Genomic DNA, 21,335 nt, shown 5'->3' with positions numbered 1-21,335 from the left:
GGTGGCCAGGCTCTGTGCCCAGGTGGCCAGGTGGGGAGGGGCCCTGCACCCCGGTCTGGGCCTGAGGACTCTGAACTGAAGCTGAGTCTGACTAACTAATAGGAACCCAAAAAAACCCCAAACAAACAAATAAACAACACCCAGAGCCACACAACACACACAAAAAAGCCTTTCTCAGGCTACCTGGGAGGCAGTGAGTCCCTCCCCAGACAGTGGGGAGGGGACTGGGCACTGCCAAGGACAGGACCAGCCTGGGCACTGTGAGGCCCTCTCTCCCCACCCCTGGCGCCTTGGTCCTGGAGACCACCCCAGATGTTCCTTGTCCCTTCCCTGGACGTTCTGCCCTTCCCTGGCCTCACCTCTGGCCTCTGTGAACCAGGTTGCAGATCACCTTTTCACAGAGTGTGATAAACAGGAATGAGGACATGATTTCAGTCATCAAATGGGATTGGGGACCCCCACGACCTGTGTCAACGCCATGAAGCTCCTGAGTGCACCCATCCTTGGGCTCAAGGTCCTGGCAAGTCCTGCAGTGAAGGAAGCTACCCACCTCTACTTAACCCTTTCCCTAAACTTATTTGATCAGGGAACCCATTTGCTCCTATAACACCCATGTAATAGGCTTTGAGAAGTGCCTCGTGGGGCATGGGGCCAGAAGTCAAGAGAACTGAACTCTGATCCCCTATTTGTCCCCTGGCCATGGACCACAGTGTCCTCGCTCAGAGTCTATCGCAGGATAGACTCTGAGGACAGGCCCTCAGCACTGGGTTGCCTCATCCAGCACTAAGCTGCCTGGCCTGGCTGGTTATGGCCACACTTGGCCAGTGGTGCCGGTTCCCAGCTGCCCCAACACCCAACGGCCCTCGGGGACCAGTGGTCAGACAGTTACACCCCCCACCCCAACCCAGGGGAACCTACTACTCGCTGGGCATTGCCGTGGACTTCTCGTACGCCTACGCACAAGGAATGGTGGGCGTGTCTCCCAGACCTTGTGAGGAAAAATTTCCCGGCCTGACAGGTGGGCATCTTGGAAGGGAATGTGTGGGTGGCCTGGAGATGATAATGATATGGAGAAGACAGAGACCAGACAGCCAAACAAGGGTGAGTCCCCACGGTTTATTATGGAAGCCTATAAAAGAGCCAGGTTGAGTATTTCCAAAATCACAAAATGCACAACATTCATTTTTTTAATACACAACATGGAATATTATATACAGATTAAAACCACATGACAGCAAAAACACTCACACGGCACCAGTTTCATATCAAAACAAAACACACAAGTGCTTCTTCAATATTAAAACAACTGTGATAAAAACATATTAATATTTTGAGCAATGTTTACAATAGAGAAAAAATTCATATTTTACTAAATAACAAATATTTAACAGCAAAAACTTTATACTAAATATCTATTTTGAATTATAACAAAAATAGTACTTATAATAGTTTATAAAGACAGACACAAAATTATAACATTAATGAAAAAAAAGTTTTGTGTATAAAATAATATTATAGTGACCTAGGCAGGGTCAGGATGGTGCCCAGGTCACAAACACCAGCGCCCAACATCGAAAGTGCTTCAATCTGCAAGCCCGTGGCAGGAAGAGTGTTGTGGGGTTTTGTCTTTTTAAGGTCAAGTTACAAGAGTTAGGAATGGTACGTGAGGAAACGTCACCCATCTAGCACTACCTGTACAGACCTGCACACAGACACACAGGCACGGGTGGACAGAGACGGCCACATTTCAACACTGGAACCCTCCTGTCAGCCAGTCAAGAGTCAAGAGCGTCTTTCAGTTCTCTTCTTGTTGCCTTTGAGACCCAGCGGGGCAAATAATCCTTCCTTCCTCCTCACAGGGACCCCCTCAGCCTTTCCCTCAGACTGGTCACCCCAACGTAAGGTGCCTTCCAGAATCCGCCATCTCCCACCCCATCCCAAACCCCTCACCAGGGCCAGGCCTGGTGGGCTTCCTGTCTCTAGTAGCACTTACTGCCTTCTTAGAAAGTCAGTCAAAAAAAAAAAAAAAAAAAACGACTGATTCAGCTGGGGGCAGCTTGGAGCGTGAACCTTCCAGACACTGGGCTTTTCTTCTGGGTAACCAATTCCAGGGCACCGTGCAGCAGCTCTTTTGCAAGCTTTGATGAGTCTTTACAAGTGTTTGCCTGTTTTTTCAGAAAGTGTATGTGTGTGTGTGTGTGTGTGTTGTGTTGGGGTGGACTGAGGGATTTTGCTGATTTTTAAAAAAAAATGTCTTTTTGCCAGTGATGTATGTTCTGCACGGATTCTTCAGTGGTAGAACAGTAGGGACCAAACGAAACCCTTGAGAACAGGGATTACAGAGCCGTTGCCGGTCAGGAGCCCATTCCCCTAACGCCGACCACCAGGGTGTGTGAGTAGGGGTGGGAGGGGCCTGCAGTCCTCCCACTGAGCACCATGGAGGGGGCCACACAGCTGCCCACGGCAGTCACTGCTATGGAGAAGGACTGGAGAGACTGGTCTCCTGCACTCTTTGTATGTTTTTGATTTTCTTACAAAGAGGATTCGTTGCTTTTATAACATCAAAAGCCAAAAGAGAAACACAGAAAGCAAAGAAAAATCCGAAAACAGACAAAATCACTTAGAGACTCACCAAAGACCCCAGATCATCCCAGGAGGCATCCTAGATTGCTAACACTCAAAATGCCAGTGGCAGGAGCTACTCCTCTTTCCCCCAGTCATCCCCTGACCAGCCAGTTTTCCACCAAATCACTTCTGACAAATCGCACATTCCCTCCTCCTCGGCTCTGCAGCACGACTGGCGCGGCTGCCTCAAGACCACAGCAGAGGACCCGAGTCAGCACGTCCAAAGGGCTGCCTCCTATGCTCACCTCCCTTTGCTCTCATCTTGTCCCCACACCCCTGAGCTGGGCTAAGCAGACAGTGGCACAGAGGTGAGAACGACTTCAAGGACATCTTTCCAAGGGCAAAGGGCCAAGGGTGAAGGTCAAGGGAGGGACAACAGAAGCCCTTGCTCCCTGTCAGAAGAAAGAACCCGTATACGTCCCCATGCTCACTAGCAGGAGTGGGGGGCACCGGGGTGAACCGTGGCCAAGCAGAAGCTTATGGCAGTCACCAAAACCTCGTATGTTCAGGGCTTTTGACCAAGCAGGGAGGGAGGCAGTGGGCCATTTCCCCATCTCCACCAGGGTGAAAGGCAGAGGCACTGGACTTCACCCAGGGAGTGAGGCTCTGAGGTTGAACCCACAGAAGGTCTGGAGCCTAGGGGCAGGGAGACAGCATCATTCGCAGAAGTCCTGCCCTGGACAGCTGGGATGGAGGCTAGGGGACAGACAAGAGGCTTGTTCCAGTCCCCGGGAACGCCAAGATTCGGTTATGTCAGTGAATAAATATGGGGGGAAGGGGGTGGGGGGGCGAGGGTGCGGTCCATGAGTCAAAGGCCTTGGGTGTGTGTGTAATAGGGGAGCAGGATGGGCTCAAGGTTGCCTGGCAGGAAGGTGGGGACATCAGTGCGCATGCCCAGGGCCACCAGGGAACATGCTGGGAGGACAGGGCCTGGAGCTCCTTTGCCCCAAGGTCAGAAGAGAGAAAAAGTAGCAGCAATAGGTAATTTCAAATGTCCAAACTGGCAAAGGGGTGGGGCCCCTCCAGGCTGCTTGCAGTCCACCCCCCCAAGCAAGGGTGACTTGTGTTCTATTACCCAGGATGCTGTTCTTCGGCGGCCACACCAAGAGGGACATTCCACCAGTCTGGGTCAAAGCTGGAAGGGGGGTGGTGCTGAAGAGAGAGCCAAAGGGAGCCCCTCCTTGCGTCCCTCCCCCACATCAACCACCTGCTCTCAGAATAAAAGGGTCCAAAAGAAATGGAGAGCTGGGACCAGTTGGGAACATCACAAGCAAATGCTGCAGCTGAGCCACTGACATTTAACACTGTAACGGGCATGCGGAGTGCCCGGCCCTGTCACTTCCTCTGGGGGGCTAAGCCCGTGGGAACTGGAGGGACTGGGTAGAAATAGGAGCCAGGGGAAGGGCCCTTCCCCCGGAAGGATGGGGCCCTTCTGGCTTTGGGTAGGGTTTGTCAGGGTCGGGGATGGGGGGGGGACAGGGGAGGGCAAGTTATGGGGGCGCCGCTCCCCCTTCCCCAGGTTCTCGCCCCCTCCCCCACACAGGTTTCGACCCTTCTGGTGCCTCCCGCCACCCCCGCCACCCCCCAGGCCTGGCTGGGCTGAGATGGGGGTACGGGCTAGGCGACGTTAGACTGTGGCACTCAGCATGGCCTCCGTCTCTGGCAGGATCTTGTTCTGGTTAGAGTCCAGGCCAAAGAACTTGACGCTGAGGCCATCCACAGGGTGCAGGACAGGGACCAAGGTGATGCGGGGAAAGGTCCGGGTAGCCAGCTCAAAACGGCTCGTGCTGGCCAGCTCCACCGCCAGCACCTTCAGGAACAGCTTGGCCAGGTGTTTGCCCAGGCAGGTGCGGACTCCACCGCCGAACGGGAGGTAATGGAAGCGGCCATCCTTGTCTTCACTCCGGGCCTGACCGAAGCGATCCGGGTCGAACACGTTCACGTCTTTGAACACGGGCGCCGTGTCATGGGTGTCCCGGATGCTATACATGACGCTCCAGCCTTTGGGGATCTGGAAACCCTGGAGGCAAGAAGGGGGGACAGGAGTAGAGGAAGGTGGTGAGAGCCAGAGGAGGTCTAAGAGGGCCAAGGACTTCCTACCCGCTGGCCCCCCAGCCCCCTGTCCCCAGCTGTGGTCCCTCAGTCCTGGCCAGCATCCCCTCTCCTGCCACAGCTTGTGAGTCCTCCCTCCTGTTCACAGATGTCCATATGCAACTTCCCATATGACAGCCCCGTTGGTTTCATCTGACCCAGCATCTGGGGCTGGCTCTCCTCCATCCCCACTGTAGCACCCCAACAGGAAGGCCGGTTTTTCCCACAGGCCAGCATCCACCCTCCCCAGGCAGTGTTCCCACCAGAGGCCCAGCCCTGCAGGGCCCAGCCTCACATCGAGCTCGAAGGTCTGCAGCACGGTCCGGTAGCCACCGGAAATGGGTGTGAACAGGCGCATGACCTCCTTGATGACGCAGTCCAGGTAGTGGAGCCCACTGAGAGTGTCGAGGCGCAGCGTGCCCTCGCAAGGGCAGCCGCCGCTGTGCAGGATGCCCTGGGCCCGCAGCTCCTCGCGCAGCTTCTCCAGCACGGCGGGGTGCTTCAGCAGCTGCATGATGAGGGACGTGCTGGCGCTGGCCGTGGTGGCGTAGGCTGCGAAGATCAGCTCCAGGGTCCCGTCCTGCAGCGGCAAGCGGGGATCCAGGTTCAGCCCCCCTCTGCCAGTACAGGGCCCCTTGTCATGCCCCAAAGTCATCTAGCTAGGCCCTGCCTCCCAGCCTCACGTTGCTGTGGCTTCAGGCTACAATGGATACAGGTCACAGGGCCAGTCCCCCTGCTGGGCAGACAACATAGCTGCCACAGCCCAGGGCAGAAGCACTAGCCTGGAAGTCCCTTGGGATAGATAGGGCCGCTTCTCACTCACTGCTGGATTCCAGAGCCTGCCTGAGCAGGACTCATCAGGGCAGTGAGCTCCCAGAGGAAAAGAAAAAATCGTGGGGAGCCAGGCCCTGTGTGGGCAAGGAAGGTGGGTCTGCCCCTGGGCTTTCTACCTGGCAGTCCTAGCCCCTTCCTCCGTCCCCAGGACATTTGGTGGGAGGGCAGGAGCATGGATGGGGTTGGAGGACAACCTGGGACCATAGCCATGGGGACCTGTGCTGGGACAGCAGTGAGAAGGCTGAAAGGAGGGGGTCCCCAGAAGACTCAGACCCCACCAGGTTTCTCAGGAGAGCAAGACATCTGGGCATTGGGAGCCCGAGGGCAAGGTCCCAGCAGGTCATCTCGTTCTGAAGCCTGTATTTTACAAATGAAGGCCCAGAGAAGAGAGAGACGGGACCTGAGTCCCTGACTTGCCATGGCACCACCTAGAAGCCATAATACTTCTTGTGAAATGGAAAGGTCATTGGAGCTCCTCCTGGCTCAGCAGGGGGAAGGCCCCAGAGTCAGACCAGGGGTAAGCACAGACAGGGAATGGAGAAGTCTGTGGTCAGACCCCCGCGGGAACGACAGAGTCTAGACAAGGATGAGTTAACAAATCCGCCTCAGGTGGCGCACCCAACCCACAAAGGGGTGGGCAGGAAGTCCTTCTTGGAGTCCAGTGTGGGTCATCCTGGTGCTGGCAGCCCAGTTCGGCTTAACCAGTGACCCGCAGGCTGAGACAGTGTCAAGTGTTACCAGCAAAAAGAGGCTGGCGGGAGGGGAGGAGATCAGAGTTAGGTCAGAACTTCCCTGCGCTTCCCCAAGGGCTTAGGCTGCCTTTCTGAGGACCATGAAATGCGCTGAACTGGTGACTATTGAGGTGGAGGGGGGTGAGGGGGTCCACAAAGCAACTGACACAGAGTCTGTCCTGAGGTTCCTAGAGGCCGGTTTTCAGCATCTTCACCGTGGGGACCCACTCACTCCCAGGACTGGGTGCACAGAAGCTGTGGTGGGGGCAGGCCCACCCATCATGGCTGTTTCTCAGCCCCCCCATCAGACCACCCACACGAAGCAGGCTGGGACACAGCCTCTTTACTGGCTGCATCCCCGCAGCCCCAGGTGGGGTTGGCCACCACCACCACACAGAGACAGCCACTGTGGGAGTGGAGCAGGATGGGAAGAAACAGAACCCGGGGCACTCGTGCCGCCCAATGGGGAGGCCGCCCCCACCTTCAGCTCCTGCATGGTCATCTCCTTGCCGTGCTCCTTGCTGCTCTCGATGAGGATGTCCAGGGCATCCGAGTAGTCCTTGCCCTGGGTGCACTGAAGCTTCTCCCGGATTGCCTTTTCCAGGCCCTTCTGCAGGATCTGCCGCGCCTGAATGCCCTGGTGGTGGGGAGGGGAGAAGGGGGCGATCTGGTTACCAAACTCAAAGGGTAGGGTCACCAGAGGCCCCCTCCCAAGGCCAGGAAGGGCAGGGAAGGGACTCCTCTGAGATCTTCCCATCTAAACTGCTGAGACCAGAGGGTGAAGGCTCCCCTCCCCTGCCCATCGCCCTTCTGCTGACGCCTCCTCTCTGTCTGTGTGACCGGTGAGTGACTGAGTGGCCAGCCACCCTTTCCCATAGATTCCCACCTCCTCTCCTCCCAGGCCCTGGGGGCTCACCCGCCGGTAACCGCTGAAGGGCAAGTCGACGGGCAGGGAGAAGACGTTCTCCACAAATTGCTGGTAGACTTCGAAGAGATGGCCCAGGTCCTCTTCTGGGATGCTGAAACCCAGCAGCACCCGTATGGCCATACGGAAGGTGAGCTTCTGCGTCTCCTGGTACACGTTGATGGCCTCCGGGTGGCTGCTCCAGGCACGAAGCGTGTCCTGGATCACCAGCCGGATCTTGGGCAGGTAGCTCTGCAGGGCCTCATGACTGAAGATCTTGGAGAAGACCTGGAGGGCAAGGGGGGAGTTGGGAGGAGCTCACGCCGCCCATAGAGCCCCCACGGGGCCCCACTGAAGCACGCGCCCAGGACGGCGGCCACAGAGACACCGGGTCCTCACCCCAATCGGGCTCCACTTTCCACCTCTGGTCACAAACCCCCGTTGGTGCTCCAGCTCTGAACCCCCTCCTACTGCCTGCACCTTTGGGCAGAGGCAGGGGAAGGACAGGAGTAAAGCACAGTGTACAGGCACTGCTAAGTCAGGACCTTCCATGTTGCTCACAGAGAGATCGGAGCTGCCCTCTCCTTTCCTGCCCCTCAGAAAAGCATGAGCTGCACACAGTGGCAAAGCCCTGGGGATGAAGCAGCCCAGCTGCCAGTAGGTCTACCGAGGAGCTGGTCCCTCCACTGCAGGGCCCCCTTCCCAAATTCCCAGGCAGAAGTGCCCAGGAGGAGTGGAACACAGGTGCATAGACTGGACAAGGAGGTGCAAAGCAGTAGGTGGCTCGTCTCCTCTAATGGAAGAACAAGAGAGTCTGAAGCTAGACTGCAAGCAGGACTTCCCAAGAGCCCCCTGCCCCCATCACCAAACTGCTCTCAGTCCCTGGGAAACACCTGATGGGTGGAGACCCTAGACAGTCTATTAAATAGATGTGCCATCAAAAGGTCTTCAGTGTGGCAGAGTCTGGAGGCAGGGGGACGGGGGCAAGATTTTCCACCCTGAAAGATCACGATGCCAAACAGAAGCCCTTTTAATTCCTTGCATCTCCCTGGTCCATTTTAAGTAAATGGCGAGTCCCCATTTCCACCTTCTTTGCTTTCCATCCTCCTGCTTCCTCAGTAACCCCCTCCTGCCCCCTCCTTACCCAAATGCACCAGCACACAGTTTCATGCTGCTGCCCAGGGCAGGCAGGAGAGGGGAGAACATGAGTTTATTTACTGATACCTCTGCGTGTCACTCATAACCAACATCCTCTATCCACGCCCCCCCCCCAACCAGAGGGGCCACCAAAGCGAAGAGGGCCACCCCCACCAACACCAAGGGGAAGGTCGCTGGGGAAGGCAGAGTTGGGAGGGACAGCACAGAGGAAGGAGATGCATATTCCCCCCTGCTCCCCTGCCCTGCCCCACGCAAACCACACACACGCGCCTGCCCTCCCCTCCCGTCCCCCCAAACACAACCACCGCACAAACTGTAAATGTGAGAATTTCCCCTGCAGTCAGCTCGAGGAGGAAAAGGTAACATTTTCCTGGCCTCAGCCCTGCATGGCTAATGGGAGGGCTGGTTTGCAGAAATAACAGAGCTGGCCCTTCAGTGGCCCAGCCAGGCGTTCACAATAGCACTTTCATTCCCAAATTCCCGGTGGGCAGATGGAGGGAGGGAAGGAGGCCGGTGAGGGGCAGAGAAGCCAGTGCTGTTTGGGGCTGCTCCCGCTATTAAGGGACAGCTGAAATGTAGAAGGATGGGGAGTGGCCAAGGGCAGCCCAGGTCTGGATGGGTCACTCACACCCTGCTCAGCAGCGGGGTCCCAGGAACTTCCAAGGGAGACTTCAGCCACCACCTCCCTTCAGAGGAGGCTGTATGGATATATGGATATAGGTGGGGCTCTCTGCTTCAGCACCCCCTCCCTGGTGTCCTTAGGATGCCAAGTTCAGCTCCTGATCGGAGTCTAATGGGGTGGGAATGGGGCCTCATCCCCAGAGCCCAATGCTGGCTAACCAAGGGCCCTTACAAAATAGTAAAATGTTCATGGGGGAGGAAGAAAGATATTCTGTGGCTCCCAGGCCTCGATGGGGAGACTGGGAGTAAAGGCCGGCAAAGATAGGGAGGTCACACCTGGCCTAGAGGAGGACTACCAGGGAGGGGATGGGGCAAGGACTGGCCAGGGCCCCCAGCGAACAGGAAACCCAAGCTCAGAGGTGGGCGTGTGGAGGGGGCAATGGGGCGGAGGCCACGCAGACCGAGATTGGTCAAAGTCAAAGCCAGCTAGGCTCTACAGGGTAGTGGGGTGGTGGGACAAGGCAGGCTGGGGACCCAGAGACCTAGGTTTTAGCCCCGGATCATACACCAGTTTACTGCAACACTATGGCCAAGTCATGCCCCCCTGCCTCAGCTTCCTCACGTATGAAATGGTGAGGAGGTGATCTCTGTGGCTCCTTTCAAGGTACAGAGCCCATAAACTAGGTGTCCCAAAGTAGATGCTGTCCCCTCAAGTCACCTAATGCCTACTAGCCCCCCAAATATACACCCCACGCAGGCTACAGTGACCCAGGAAGGGTTCCCAGGGTCACCAAAGGAGGCTCCCTGAGGACACCCCAGCACTCTCAGAAGGGGCCAGACATGACCCACCCACAGGCCCTGCCCAGCCCTGCCCTGCCCCAAAGGTTACATTCCCTGCGCCCTCTAGTGATGACCAGCTGAATCGCTCCTTCTCAAGCTTGGGGTCCAAGGAGGGCCAGACGGAGGGAGACTTGGGACTAAGTAGATGGACTTCAAAGGTGGGGGATCCACATGTTACCTCCAGGTAGTCAGGGGTCCTGACCAGGAGCTGGAATGACCCCAGGAAGCCCTCTGTCATCCTGCACCTGAAGGCCTCTGGTCTGGGGCATCTGGAAAGGTCCAAGGCTCTTATCTTGATCCAGCCCCTGACTCACCAGGGGCAGCCAGCAGGTCACTGCCCTCTCTGGGACTCAGCTTCCCCACTGGTTTCATGAAGGGTCTAACTGGACTTTCTTGGGTCCCTTTCCATCTAGCTGTCCTGCCCATGATTCCTCTCAGAGCCCCCTGAGGCAGAGAAAATGACCACAGAAGAAGCAAACAAAACAGCAGGCACTCTGAGTCAAGGGACTCCGCCCAGAGGTCACCCCATCCGTGCCCCTGCTTCCAGCCCTGCTATTCCCCAGGCATCGGGGCCTCCCAGGCACCAGGAAAACTCCAGGTCCTCATTCCTGGGTTGGTGCCCAGGATTAACAACGAGGGCACTTCCCACAGCCGAGGCAGCCCAGAAACCACCACCTACCACAAAGGCCAGGAGGAGGCGAAGGTGCTGGCCCAGAGCAGAGGGAGGCCTGGGCCACGTCGGGCGGGGTCAGGAGTCGGGCACATGGGCAAGTGCCCAGCTGAGACACTCAGTGTGAAGAGAGGAAGGGTTCCCAGCCCCCAGAGCCGTCTGCCCTGACCACAGCTGTAACAGGAGCCAAAGCTGCTTTGTTTCCCTCTGGGGCTTCCCTAGGAATTCCCAAAAGTGAGCCAAGAATGTTGGACAAAGGTCATTGGGAACCAGCTTGGGCCCAGGCAAAGCCCTGCAGAGGGAGCAGCATGTATGGACTTCCCTAGGTGCCCAGGGAGAGAAGACAGAGCGTTCCAGGAGGACCAGGACCTCCCAGGCACAGGCTGGGCTCCCGGCTTGAAGGCTGTGCTTGGTAACCCTCCGCTACCCCCCATCAGCTTCTCCAGCAAAGCGATTGGCCCAAGGGCCCACTTCCCTGGTTCTCTCTCAACCCTGAGTGGGAGGCAGTGGGACACCGGGGGCTTGTCAGGCTCCGATTCTCCAGAACTGTCTCTACAGACACTTGCCCCTCCTGCTCTTACCACCGTGGCCCTGGGAAGAGAGTGGCTCACAGGAGCCCCAGGACCCTGGACTCTGACTGCTCAGCCAGGTGCCCTCCCCCTTCTCAGCTGGTGCCTGTGGATGGACAGATGGACAGACAGCCTCTGGACAGGCAGTCTCGGAGTCGGAAGAGCCAGGGCAGGAACCTACTCCTTGGGCCAGTGAGTCAGACTGGGAGGAATGGAAGCAGGTGCCCGGGAGGGCGGGGGCCCGGGCAGGCTACCCGCCGAGCCACGCTGCCGGAGGAGAGCTGCAGCTTCGGAATGGGAAGAGCAACAGAGGGCGGGCAGTGCTGCGGCAGCTGTCTGCAGGGCACACAGGGGACGCCGAGGTGTGTACTTTATACTCAAGTAAGGGGGAGGACAAGAGATAGCGTCATCTTCCCAGGGGCTTGGCATTTCCACTGGGTCTCAACTTCACCCTGACTGCCTCCCGAGCCAATCCCACTCAGCCACTCTGGCAGGGAGGGGCCGGCCCAGACCCCCCAGCCTGTGCAGAAAGTGGAGGCCCAATGGGGAAGGGCCCTCCCAGGGTCAGTCCTGGCCGTGACTGGCCACACCCACCAGTGGCCCTGAACCCCATCTCCCACCACTCCCCAAGCCCCACTGAACCACCATGTACCTGTCCTGGGGCTCTGAATTTATCTGAGAGCCCCAAGGGGACACTTCTTTATGGCCAAACTTCTCAGGAGAAGGCCAGCTGTGTGGCTCCTCTGTCCATGTTTCGGCATTTCCCACCCCTGGAGGGACACCCCCAGCTCTGGCCCTTCAGCCTGGGCAGCCTGAATGGATACATTGGTCGACACAGGGGGCTCAGGGCCAGAGTAGACCCCAGCCAAACCTGCCCACTCTCTGTCAAGGCCAGAATTGTCTCCCAAGGCTGGAAGAGTGAGCAGACATGTCAGCATCACAGCCTTGGACCCCTCCCTGCCCTGGGAGGACAGAGAAAGGAGGGAAAAGGGAGAAGACAGACCCTAGGCCTGGCCAGAACCCCCACCACTACCCCCGCCCACTGCCTGGCACCAGGCACATGGAGGGAGGCACCCACTCTCAGGCGCTCTGGTGGCTGCCTGGCTATGGGCTCCCTCCCACATTGACCTTCAGAGAGATCCGCTCCTGCCACCCTCCCCCTCAGCAGTCCCTGCACCCACTGGCTGGTGCTACAGTAACTTTTGAGTGAAGGACTTCTTGGGCTGGCAGAACAAAGGCTCTGTGCCTATGCCAGGGGGGCTGGGCAGAGCTCTCAGGGGCAGGGCTGCCTGGCTGGGCCACTCACCTTCCTAATGCAGGTGGGAGCGGCTGCCTTGGGCTGAACCAGAGGCTGTGCACGGGCCCCAAGGCCATCAAGAGCCAGGCTGGGCTGGGCTCCCTAAAGACCCCCCAGACCTCCTGGCTCTGCCCTCCTGCTGATGTACTTCTCGGACTCTGCACCCCAACACACTGCAGGATGGACAGGGTTTCTGAGAGAAGTGCAGTGATCCTGAGCCTGCCTTCCACCTCCGCCCCAGGCCCTTGAGGGCTGGGATGTGTGCAGACAAGGCTTCTTCATCCTACCTCCAAAGCCTGGGGTGCTGTTCCCCCACCTTCGTCTTGGGTTCAGAAGTCCCTGTAGCCAGGAGTCTGGGTTGGAGGGGCAAGAGTGCCATGCCTGGAGTCTCTAGGACACCAGGAATCCAAGACTAAGTGCATTGTCTGGGATGTTCCCCAGGTTTGGGGAGGGCTACTGTCTGAGGCCCCCTGAAGCTATTGGCCTCCCCATTTCCAAAGGAAAAGAGGAAATGCCTTATTCTGGGGTGTGGGGCTGTGCAATGGGGATTCTAGAACCATCTCCCCTCCCACTCCTCCTCTGTGTCTCTGACAACCTCCTCCTACCCTTCCCTACCACCCTCCTTCCAGGGCAATTCCCTAGCCTCCACCCACACAAAGAAGGATGACATCCCTCTCCCATTCATCAGAGACATCCCAGGCCCCTGGGGGAAGGAAGGTTATAAAAACGAGGGGACAGAGTCTGGGGTGGTGGCTATAGGGACACAGGCCTGGCTCCTTAAGAAGATTTTGTTAGACTAGGCAAGACTTTCTGGATTTTCTCCCTGGCAACCCCAGCCATCTTGGCCCTAGACCACCAGGACAGGCGGGGCAAACACCTGGAGTGCAGCTATGGCTGTAAGGAGCCCCTTCCCAGCACATCTGGTCAGACCTCCCAGAGAAGAGGCGGGCCACCAGCCCCAGTGGAAACAGTGACGCTCCTCGTTCTCCCGCCAGCCAGGCCCCAGCACACCTGGGCCTTACTTCCTGTGAGTACATCCCAACCAGGCCTGGGCCTAGCCCAGCAGCCTGCTCACCCACAAGGTCTCTGACTGCAGTGCGGACTGGATCAGGCCGTGTGCACGGCATACCCCGGACCCTGGCCAGGCTGGGTCCGCTGGGCACTGGGGTCCAGCAGCCTGGCCATTTTTTCCAGGACATAAACAAGCCCCTGAATGTTCTCTTCTCATCCCTCCAGCTAGACTCTACTTCTTGAGGCAAGGGCCAAGTGTCCCACTTCTGGGTCTACCTCACCCCAAACCTTCAATTCCCAAGCCTCTGTCAGGATGAACTGCTTTCTGTCTGCTTCCTACCCCCAAAAGCTAGAGGATAGGGTGTCCCAAAGAGGGAGATCATGGAGGACTCTTCTGTGGCTCTCAGTTTTGGCCCCCTGCCCCTGCCCTATCCCCAGCTCTCCCTGGCATTCCTCTGGCAGTGTGCTCTGGGGCATCTCCTTCCCTCCTTCCAAATGAACCATGTGGGCCCAAACCATGGGGCTTTCCAGGTGGGCCCTCCCCACCTGGAGACCCACAGCCAAGGCAGGAACAGGGTGGGTAGAACCACAAGGCAGCCCTGCCCCAAAGCCCTCTGCACCCCCAGGGTCTCACAGTCTGGTCCTGATCCAACCCTCCTCTTCCTCCCAGCACCTCCTCCCTACTCCCACCACCAGCTCTGGCAATCCTAGGTCCGCAGGACTAAGTAAGGCTCCTCTTCAGCTTCATGGGCTAGAAACAACTCTTCCCCATGGATGCCTGTGTTGCACGCCCTGTCCTGCCCTTTCTTTGCTTCCTGACCTGATTCAAGTCTCTCAAACTCCCAAGCCTCAGTGTCCCCTTCTGTGAGAAGGGGACAATGACTGTTTTCTTGTCAGTCTCTATAAAGATAAAATGAGGAAGCAGATAGTCCTTGGAGCTGGGCTTCTGAGTCTCAGGCTGTCTCCTCACCCTTTGGAAAGGGGATTTTGGGTGGAGCCCTAAAGACTAAGAAAAAATAGTGTGGAACACATTTTATAAGGCCCCTCCCCCGCCCCCGTGCTGAGCCCATAGCTCCCTTCCAGGCACTTCCCATCTCTCCTCTGGACCTGTTAGCTGCTTCCTGCTCTAGTGAGGTACATGGGGGAAAACTACCCTAGAAGCCCCTTTCCAGTCCCTGAAATCCGTGCTTTACGGGAGAGGGGTAGGGGGTGGGGTGTGCCTCCTCCATCGGATTTAGCCCCCTTTTGTCTGCTATGGAAAACTACTCTTCGCGGGCCGTTCAAAGACATCAGATACAAGATGAATACCTACGTTCACAAAGACCTCTTCACGTAGACTTCTGGAGGTGGGAGCCGCTCACCGCTGCGCCCCCCACCCCCACTCTACCACTGTTCTGGGCATATCTGAGGCTGCCTCTCTCTTTCCTTAAGGTTTCAAACCTGGATGAGTCCTCTGACCCAGTGGAAAATGGGGTGGGAGGGGAGGTCGTACAGCGCCCCCTCACTGGCCGCCTGAAGCTGGCGGCCCGCCGCCCCGCCCGCTGGCGGCCCAGCTTTGGGGTTACTGCAGTTCAAACAGCACGTGCCGCCCGCGCTTAGAGCCGCGGCGGCGGCTGCTCGGCCCTGGGAGGGGGCGGGGAGGCTCGGCTAGCTCCGTACGCTCTGGCTCGCCTCCCCCGCGCCTCTTCCAGGCGCTCGGGAAATCCACAGGATAAACACCCACTTTCTCTTCCTCTGTACGGGAGGGGGTAGGTGCGCTCTGATCCCCCGCAGCGCCTCCGCTGCTCTCCCACCCTTCGCCCTTCCTCCGCCGTCCAGAGCTGGGCCGCAGTGCCCCAAACTTCATCTCCCCGCCGCCTCCACCTCCTCCTCTGCCCCGCCAAGGCAAGGCCCTGCTACCGTTGTGCACGGGATGCTCCGCTCCCTGAGCCTACCCGCGTCGCCCTTAAGGAACCAGTGGCAGAAAGGCTAGGTTTGGTTTTCCAAAGATCGGTTTTCTGTCCTCAGAATTCCCAAGGGAAACAGGGAGAAAAGGAGAGGGGGGACCACCATTTGCCTTTATCTTTTCTCGGTTTTGTGGAGTACGCGAGGACAGGAGTTGGATGCCCTACTCCCTGCATGTTTGAGCTCTGTCCAAACCACCCCCGCCCCCGCAACAGCCACCGATGGGCCTGGCGTCGTAATGGGAATGGCACAGCGGACCGATAGTGGGGCAGACCCGGAGGAGGCCTGCGGGCTCTGGATCCCGGACCGCAGTCGTCTAGGCACGGGAGTGTGGGATCCTCTAGCATGGTGTGCAAATGGGGGGCGCAGATTCGGGTGGAACTGTCCCCCGGGGCTCCACAAACTCCTTACAGCCGAGACGGGTGCACGGAAGAAGAGAGTCAGAGCAGGGCTGCGGGGCTCTTAGCCAAGAGAGAGAGCTCTTACCTTGCGCTTATTGCGGTGGATGTCCCCGATGGAGTTAGCCACCGTGTTGGGGCCCAGCAGCATGCGCGTGCTGCGTGGCCACTCAGTGCTCACCAGGTGGTGCTCGCCCATGAGGATCTTGCGCACGTTTTCTGCGCCTGTCACGCGGATCAGCGGCCGCCCCAGCAAGTGCGTTTTGAACACGTTGCCATACTTTTCCCTCCGCGACGACTGGAAGCCGGAACCCTGCGGGAACCAGGGAAGAGACCTCTCTCAGGGCGTACATCTCCGGATGGGATGTCCCAGAGGCCCAGCCTGGAGGGCCCGCGGCGTGCGGGGGAGGGGGGCAGAAGATTCAGCCCAGGCCACCAGTCCCCTGTCACCCCACCACCACCAACAACACACACACACACACACACACACGAAGGTTTTATTTTTCATAGCATGCACGAGAACTGGGAAGTAGGGCCTAGAGGATAATAAATAATGCAAGAAGGCGGGAGGCCCGGGGCACCCCTCGGGAGGGTGTTTTTTGGTAATGACTTGCGGGAGGGAAAAGGTATCCCGGATGGCGGGACCCGAAGCTACAGCCTCCACACCCCCCCCCCTCGCTCCCCGCCTCAAGCTCCGGAGACTCTCGGAATAAATATTTCCAGGCTCCCGGCCACGGGCTGGCGAGACCCCGCGGGGTGGCCGCAGGCCAAAGATTATTTATAGCGGCGAGCGGTCCGTGCCCGGAGGCAGTCACTACAGAAGGGGGTTGGGGTTTCCTCCGTTCTCAGGGGTGGGCCGCGAAGGGACCCGGCGGCCCTCTAAGGGATCTGCAAGGTAGGGTCACGGGGCCGCGAGCCGCGATTTTCCTAATGCAATCTGCACTGGGAATAACTGAGAAGGAGTTTCGTCGCCGCCCTGGAGTTTGGAACGCGAGCTCGGAGGAAGGCTCTTCCCGCGGGGCGGGGCAGGGCGGGGCAGGGCGGCCGTCACAGGTAACCGGATCCCCGGCGGCAGCAGCAACGGCGCGAACCCGGGACGGCTAGGCCCCGGCCCCGGCCCGGCGCACGGGGTAGCTGGCAGAGCCGGCCCCCGAGCGGGTACCGGAAACCGAGGGGACCTCCGAGGGGCGGGGGCAGGGGCGTCCGGCTCACCTTTGACGTAGGCGCTCGCCACCCCACCCCGCGTTAACCCTTCTCCCGCCGGGGCAGCGCCCGGTGCCAAGGGGAAAGGCGCCACCTGTCCCGCACTCTTGCTTGGCGGGCAACGACCTGCGGGTGCGTACTCCAGATCTACGGAGTCCTGTACCCACGAAGGGACACCTCGGCATCCCCTTTTCCCGGGTTGATCCCTCTGCTCACTTCCCTTTCTTCTACGGAAAAGTATTCTCCAGCTAAATGTGAACACACCCAGCACCGCCGAAAAGTGACTCTGCAGAACCCGGAGTCCTAATCACTTTTCCACATGCGCCTCCGGCCCCGGCGCGCGACAGGGAGCGAGCCCAGAGAGGCCGCGCCTCCTAGAGGGGGGCTGGGCCGCGGGGGACGCCACCCCACTCCCAGGTTGGCGGGTGGGAGAGAGCTCCTCCACCCCACCGCAGTTCTAGACGGCGTCTTCCCCTTTAAGAGAAATCTAGGCGAGGGTTGAGGTGCGACCAAGGGGGGTTGAGGAGCGGGATTCCCTCCCTCCGTCTGCTCTACCCGTCTCCCTAGCTCCGTCTGACTCTCCGTCGCTCCTCTCCTTCTTTTCCTCTGTTTTTCTTTTCTTTCGACACAAAAGTTGGGTTGTGAATTTTCCGAGGTCGCTGCCGCCTCTCTCCCGCCGCCCCCCTCCCGTCTCTGATCTCCCTAACTATAATTAAAGTGCGTTTTTTTGTGGCATTAATAAAGAGTTATTTGTCCGCCGTTTCCACGGTCTTCACAAAGAGGACTTTCATAGGGGCGGCCGCTCGGGCCGCGAGTCCAATTTATACAAAAATGTTGTATTTTTAGCCCTAGGCTCTGTTTAGATGGCGCACGGTGGAAACGGAGAGCCCTTGGAGGTCTCCCCGTAAAATCTGATAAATGACTCCAAAAAAATAAAGCTGGGATTCAGAGGGCTCCCATTAACCCCTTCAGCGCTCTTCTACAGGCATCCCCCCCCATTTCCCTCCCACGGGGGAGTCTAGGGCCCCGCGGGCTAATGGAAGGGGAGGCGTAGGCCTGGTTCCCTTTCCCCAACTTCAGTGCGGGTTGGGCACGGAGCCCCAGGCGCCCTTGCGGGATTGGGGAAAAGGTCAGGGGGATGTTCGGGGTAGCAGAGAAAGGTCAAGAAAGGGCGGGGACGATAGACCACGGATTCCGCAGATTGGCTCTAAGGAGACGAGAGCTGATGCCCGCGTGAGTTATTTTATTTCCTAAATTCTCCGCCAAAAGCCTAGACCACCTCCGCAGTTAACTCTTCTAAGTGTGGTGGTGGCACGGGAGAGGCTCTGGGGACTTCTTTACGGAGGGTAGCCCTATTGGTTAAAGCGAATCACACCCCACTGCATGAGCATCCCCAAAAGAGATGGGCCGATTCCGGAACTTGGGAAGACCGCAACCTAGAGGAACCGCGCGCCCCCCACCCCGTCCCCCGCTCCGCTGTCACTCCGCGCGGGGCGGGGCCGGGCAGGGTGTCCGTGTGTGCGCTCGCGAATTGCACGCGTCTGTTAATTTCAAGCCATGCTCTTGCACTTCTAAACCCACAGGTCTCTGCCGTCGCCTCCCGCTCACCTCACCCTTGCCGGGGTTGTCTTCAGGACATTCATCCTTCTCTTAACTCCCACCAGCATCCTCCGGACAAACACGGGTGTTCACCGGAACACAACACACCTCCCGCGGTTAACCAGAGGCGTCCCCCACCCCACAAAAAACCTGGTGTATATCAAATTGCAAAAGCGTTTGTCTAGCACTTGACGAGGTTAATTCCAGGTTAATCTCCCCATTACTTACCTGAGTCTGGTCCCCGACGCACCCACCCCCATTATCACCAGCAGTATGCGGTTGTGTGGCGTCTAGCAACACACACACACGCACACACATACACACGCACTCTTTGGATCTCATACACCAATCCCAAGTTTCTCTCCCCTGCTCAAGTGTCCCCACCCAATAAGTAAATAGACCCTTTTCCTTAAAAGCCAAGAACCCTCTGGTCTCGGGCTTCTCATCTTCCTTGGGATACCTCCTTCCTTCCCCACCACTAAATACACACACTTTCTTGGACTGTAGACCAGGGCGGTTGTACCTAGCGCAGCCGACGACGCGGCGGGAACACAGCCGGGGGGCTTAAGGGGGCAATTCTGGCTGCCATTGACTCCTTCCTCTCCCCGACTCAATTTTCGGGTCCCAATATACCTCCCAAGCCCCGGCAGCCGACAGCGACAGGGGTCTGGAGCGAGAAGGTGAGGCGAAAGCTGCTCACCACACGACTCCCCCTCCGGCTGGCAACGCAAGGGGAAACCCCCCCACGGTCCACGCACCCCTGCTGGGTCGCCCGCGACTGGGGAAAGTCAATCTTGGGAGCCCTCCGAGTCAATCTTGGGAGTCCAGGGACCTCTCCTACCAGCCCCCAGAATTTGCGCACTCGGCGCCAATGGGCCCCCCAACCACGCCGCGGGCAGGCAAAGGAAGCCCCGGCTGCACCCGCAAAGAGGAGGGAAGGGGCGGGGCGGGGACCTGTGAGTTCAGGCTCCCGGCGCCCCCTGGTCGGCCCGCCGCTCCAACGGCCCCGCGCTCGCCGCTAGCGGACCCCGGAGAGCAACGGAGCGAGCGCGCCCTTACCTGTAGCAACCAGTGGCCGGTCTCTCCGATGAGCGGGAAGCCCATGGAGCCTTTGGGTATGGGCAGTTTGCAGCTCTTGTCGCGGGTGGCAGCCCAGCGCAGCTGCCACAGCTGCTGCGACACGGCCAGCAGCAGCGTCACCGACACCAGGCACGCGGCTAGGGTGGCCAGCGCCGACACCAGCTCCAAGCCCTCAAAGAGCATGTTGGCGGCCGCTCGGGGGATTGGCTGTGCCGGCCGCGGCGGGGGAGGGGAGGGCCGGATGAGAAGGGACGCGAGCGGCGGGGGAGGGGAGGCTGCGGCCGGGGGTCCTGGCACCTCCAGCCGAAACAGAGAAGGAGGAAGGGGCCGAGGGAAGGGGAGTGGAGGCTGCGCGGGGAGCGGAGAGAGGGAGGAAAAAAATTGCCTACAAGAAGAGAGGAGACACGAGGCGACTCGGAGTGTAACTTTGTTTGTTTGTTTGTTTGTTTGTTCCCTTATAGCGGGCTTAGGGGCTGCTCGAGAGGTGGTGAGATGAAGCCGTGAATCAAGCTGGTGGATTAGCTCTCCCCGAAACCATCACACTCGGAAAACTTTGGAAAACTTTGTCCAGCGGGAGCCTCTCTCGTAAGAGCTATCGGAGAGAAAATGCGATCGATTTGTCAAAAGTTCTCCCCTCAAATTCCTAGGTGGAAAAAAAAAAAAAAAAGGAAAAAAAATTTCTGAATCCAAAAATTCCAAAGAACCCAGAAACTTTAGGGGTGAGGGGGAAGGCTCCCCAGCCGAGGCGAGTGGAGAGGCCCGAGCCCAGCGTCCCTGGGCTGCCCCGGGCGGCGCGCCGAAGCCGCAGAGCCGCCGCTGCAACCCCAAGGCGGGAGCAGCGGGCGAGGCGGCGCGGCGAGCGCTGCGCGGGTGCGGAGCCGGCGGACCGCAGCCGGGACGGGACGCGGCCGGCGACAGAGCCCCGGGCGGGCGCAGGGGCGGCGGCGGCGGCGGCGGCGGCGGCCGGCGGGCGGGCGGGGTGAGGCGGGGTGGGGTTGGGGGAGGAGGTGAAAACCCGAGCTGGGCTATTGTATCAATTAAGAAAAGGCAATCCGTCCCGGGACCCGGTCTCTCGGTTCTGGAGTTGCTGCTGGGGGAAGAAAGGGGGAAAAAAGAAAGGAAGGCAAAAGGAATGAAAGAGGGGGAAAAGCAGGAGGCAGGATTTCAGGGCTGGTGGTTTTAAAAGCTTCTCTCAATGTGAATTTGAGTCCAAAGCGAGGCGATGCGTGTGTTTATATAGAGGCGGGAGGCTGCGCTGTGGGCGCTCCGCCAGCCCGCCCCCCCACCCCACCCCCACCCCACCCCACCCCACCCCCAGCCCCCCCCCCCGCATCCCGCCACCCCCCCCCCCCCGCGCGCTCACAAAGCCGGAGGCGTGGTGAGAGGCCGGCGGCCGGAGCGTGTGAGCGCCCGCCGGCCTCCCGCCCCGCCCCGGCCGCCCGCAGCCCGCCGCCCGCCCGGGACCCACTTGTAGCCGCCGCAGGATCAAACTCAGTTCACCTCTCGCCTCCTCTTCCTTCTCGCCGGCGTCTCGCTGAGCCCGGCACCTACAGACGGACGAGAGGAGACACACACACACACACACACACACACACACACACACACACCGTGCGCGCTCGCACAGTGCCCGCTTGGCTGCTAGGCTACTTCCCTCCCTCTTTTCCTCCCTCCTGGTCCCCGGCCCCCTCCTCCCGCCCCGGGCAGTCCCGTGTGGACCGTAGCCCCAGAGGCTGAGGTCTTCGCCAGACTGCCCCTCCATT

At 59.0% G+C, this 21,335-nt stretch overlaps 1 protein-coding gene and 1 long non-coding RNA gene across 2 annotated transcripts; one reads left to right on the top strand and one right to left on the bottom strand.

Annotated features, from left to right (window-relative positions):
• Positions 1-1,102: 1,102 nt before the first annotated feature.
• On the bottom strand, positions 1,103-20,041 carry CYP26B1 (cytochrome P450 family 26 subfamily B member 1). Its single transcript, XM_082745420.1, has 6 exons — positions 19,555-20,041; positions 15,782-16,006; positions 7,198-7,473; positions 6,763-6,918; positions 5,012-5,296; positions 1,103-4,645 (listed from the first exon to the last, which is right to left on the bottom strand). Exons 1-6 carry the CDS (start codon positions 19,756-19,758, stop codon positions 4,253-4,255), a joined length of 1,539 nt encoding a protein of 512 aa, XP_082601546.1. The 5' UTR covers positions 19,759-20,041; the 3' UTR covers positions 1,103-4,252.
• On the top strand, positions 19,186-20,268 carry LOC309871912. Its single transcript, XR_014315566.1, has 2 exons — positions 19,186-19,610; positions 20,037-20,268. It is a non-coding gene; the product is annotated as an uncharacterized lncRNA (long non-coding RNA).
• Positions 20,269-21,335: the final 1,067 nt, after the last annotated feature.

Source organism: Mustela nivalis (genome assembly GCF_964662115.1).
Source record: "Mustela nivalis genome assembly, chromosome: 8".
Classification (NCBI taxonomy): Eukaryota; Metazoa; Chordata; class Mammalia; order Carnivora; family Mustelidae; genus Mustela; species Mustela nivalis.
Note: the sequence above shows the minus strand (reverse complement) of the source record. Positions and strands in the feature narration are given on the sequence as shown.

Excerpts from the sequence above, each read along its gene's own strand:
- CYP26B1 (XM_082745420.1), bottom strand. The coding sequence starts at position 19,758 with ATGCTCTTTGAGGGCTTGGAGCTGGTGTCGGCGCTGGCCACCCTAGCC. Across the intron at positions 6,919-7,197 it reads CCTTCAGCGGTTACCGGCGG|GGCATTCAGGCGCGGCAGAT; the intron begins GTGAGCCCCCAG and ends CCCCACCACCAG. Across the intron at positions 4,646-5,011 it reads TGCAGACCTTCGAGCTCGAT|GGTTTCCAGATCCCCAAAGG; the intron begins GTGAGGCTGGGC and ends TCTTGCCTCCAG.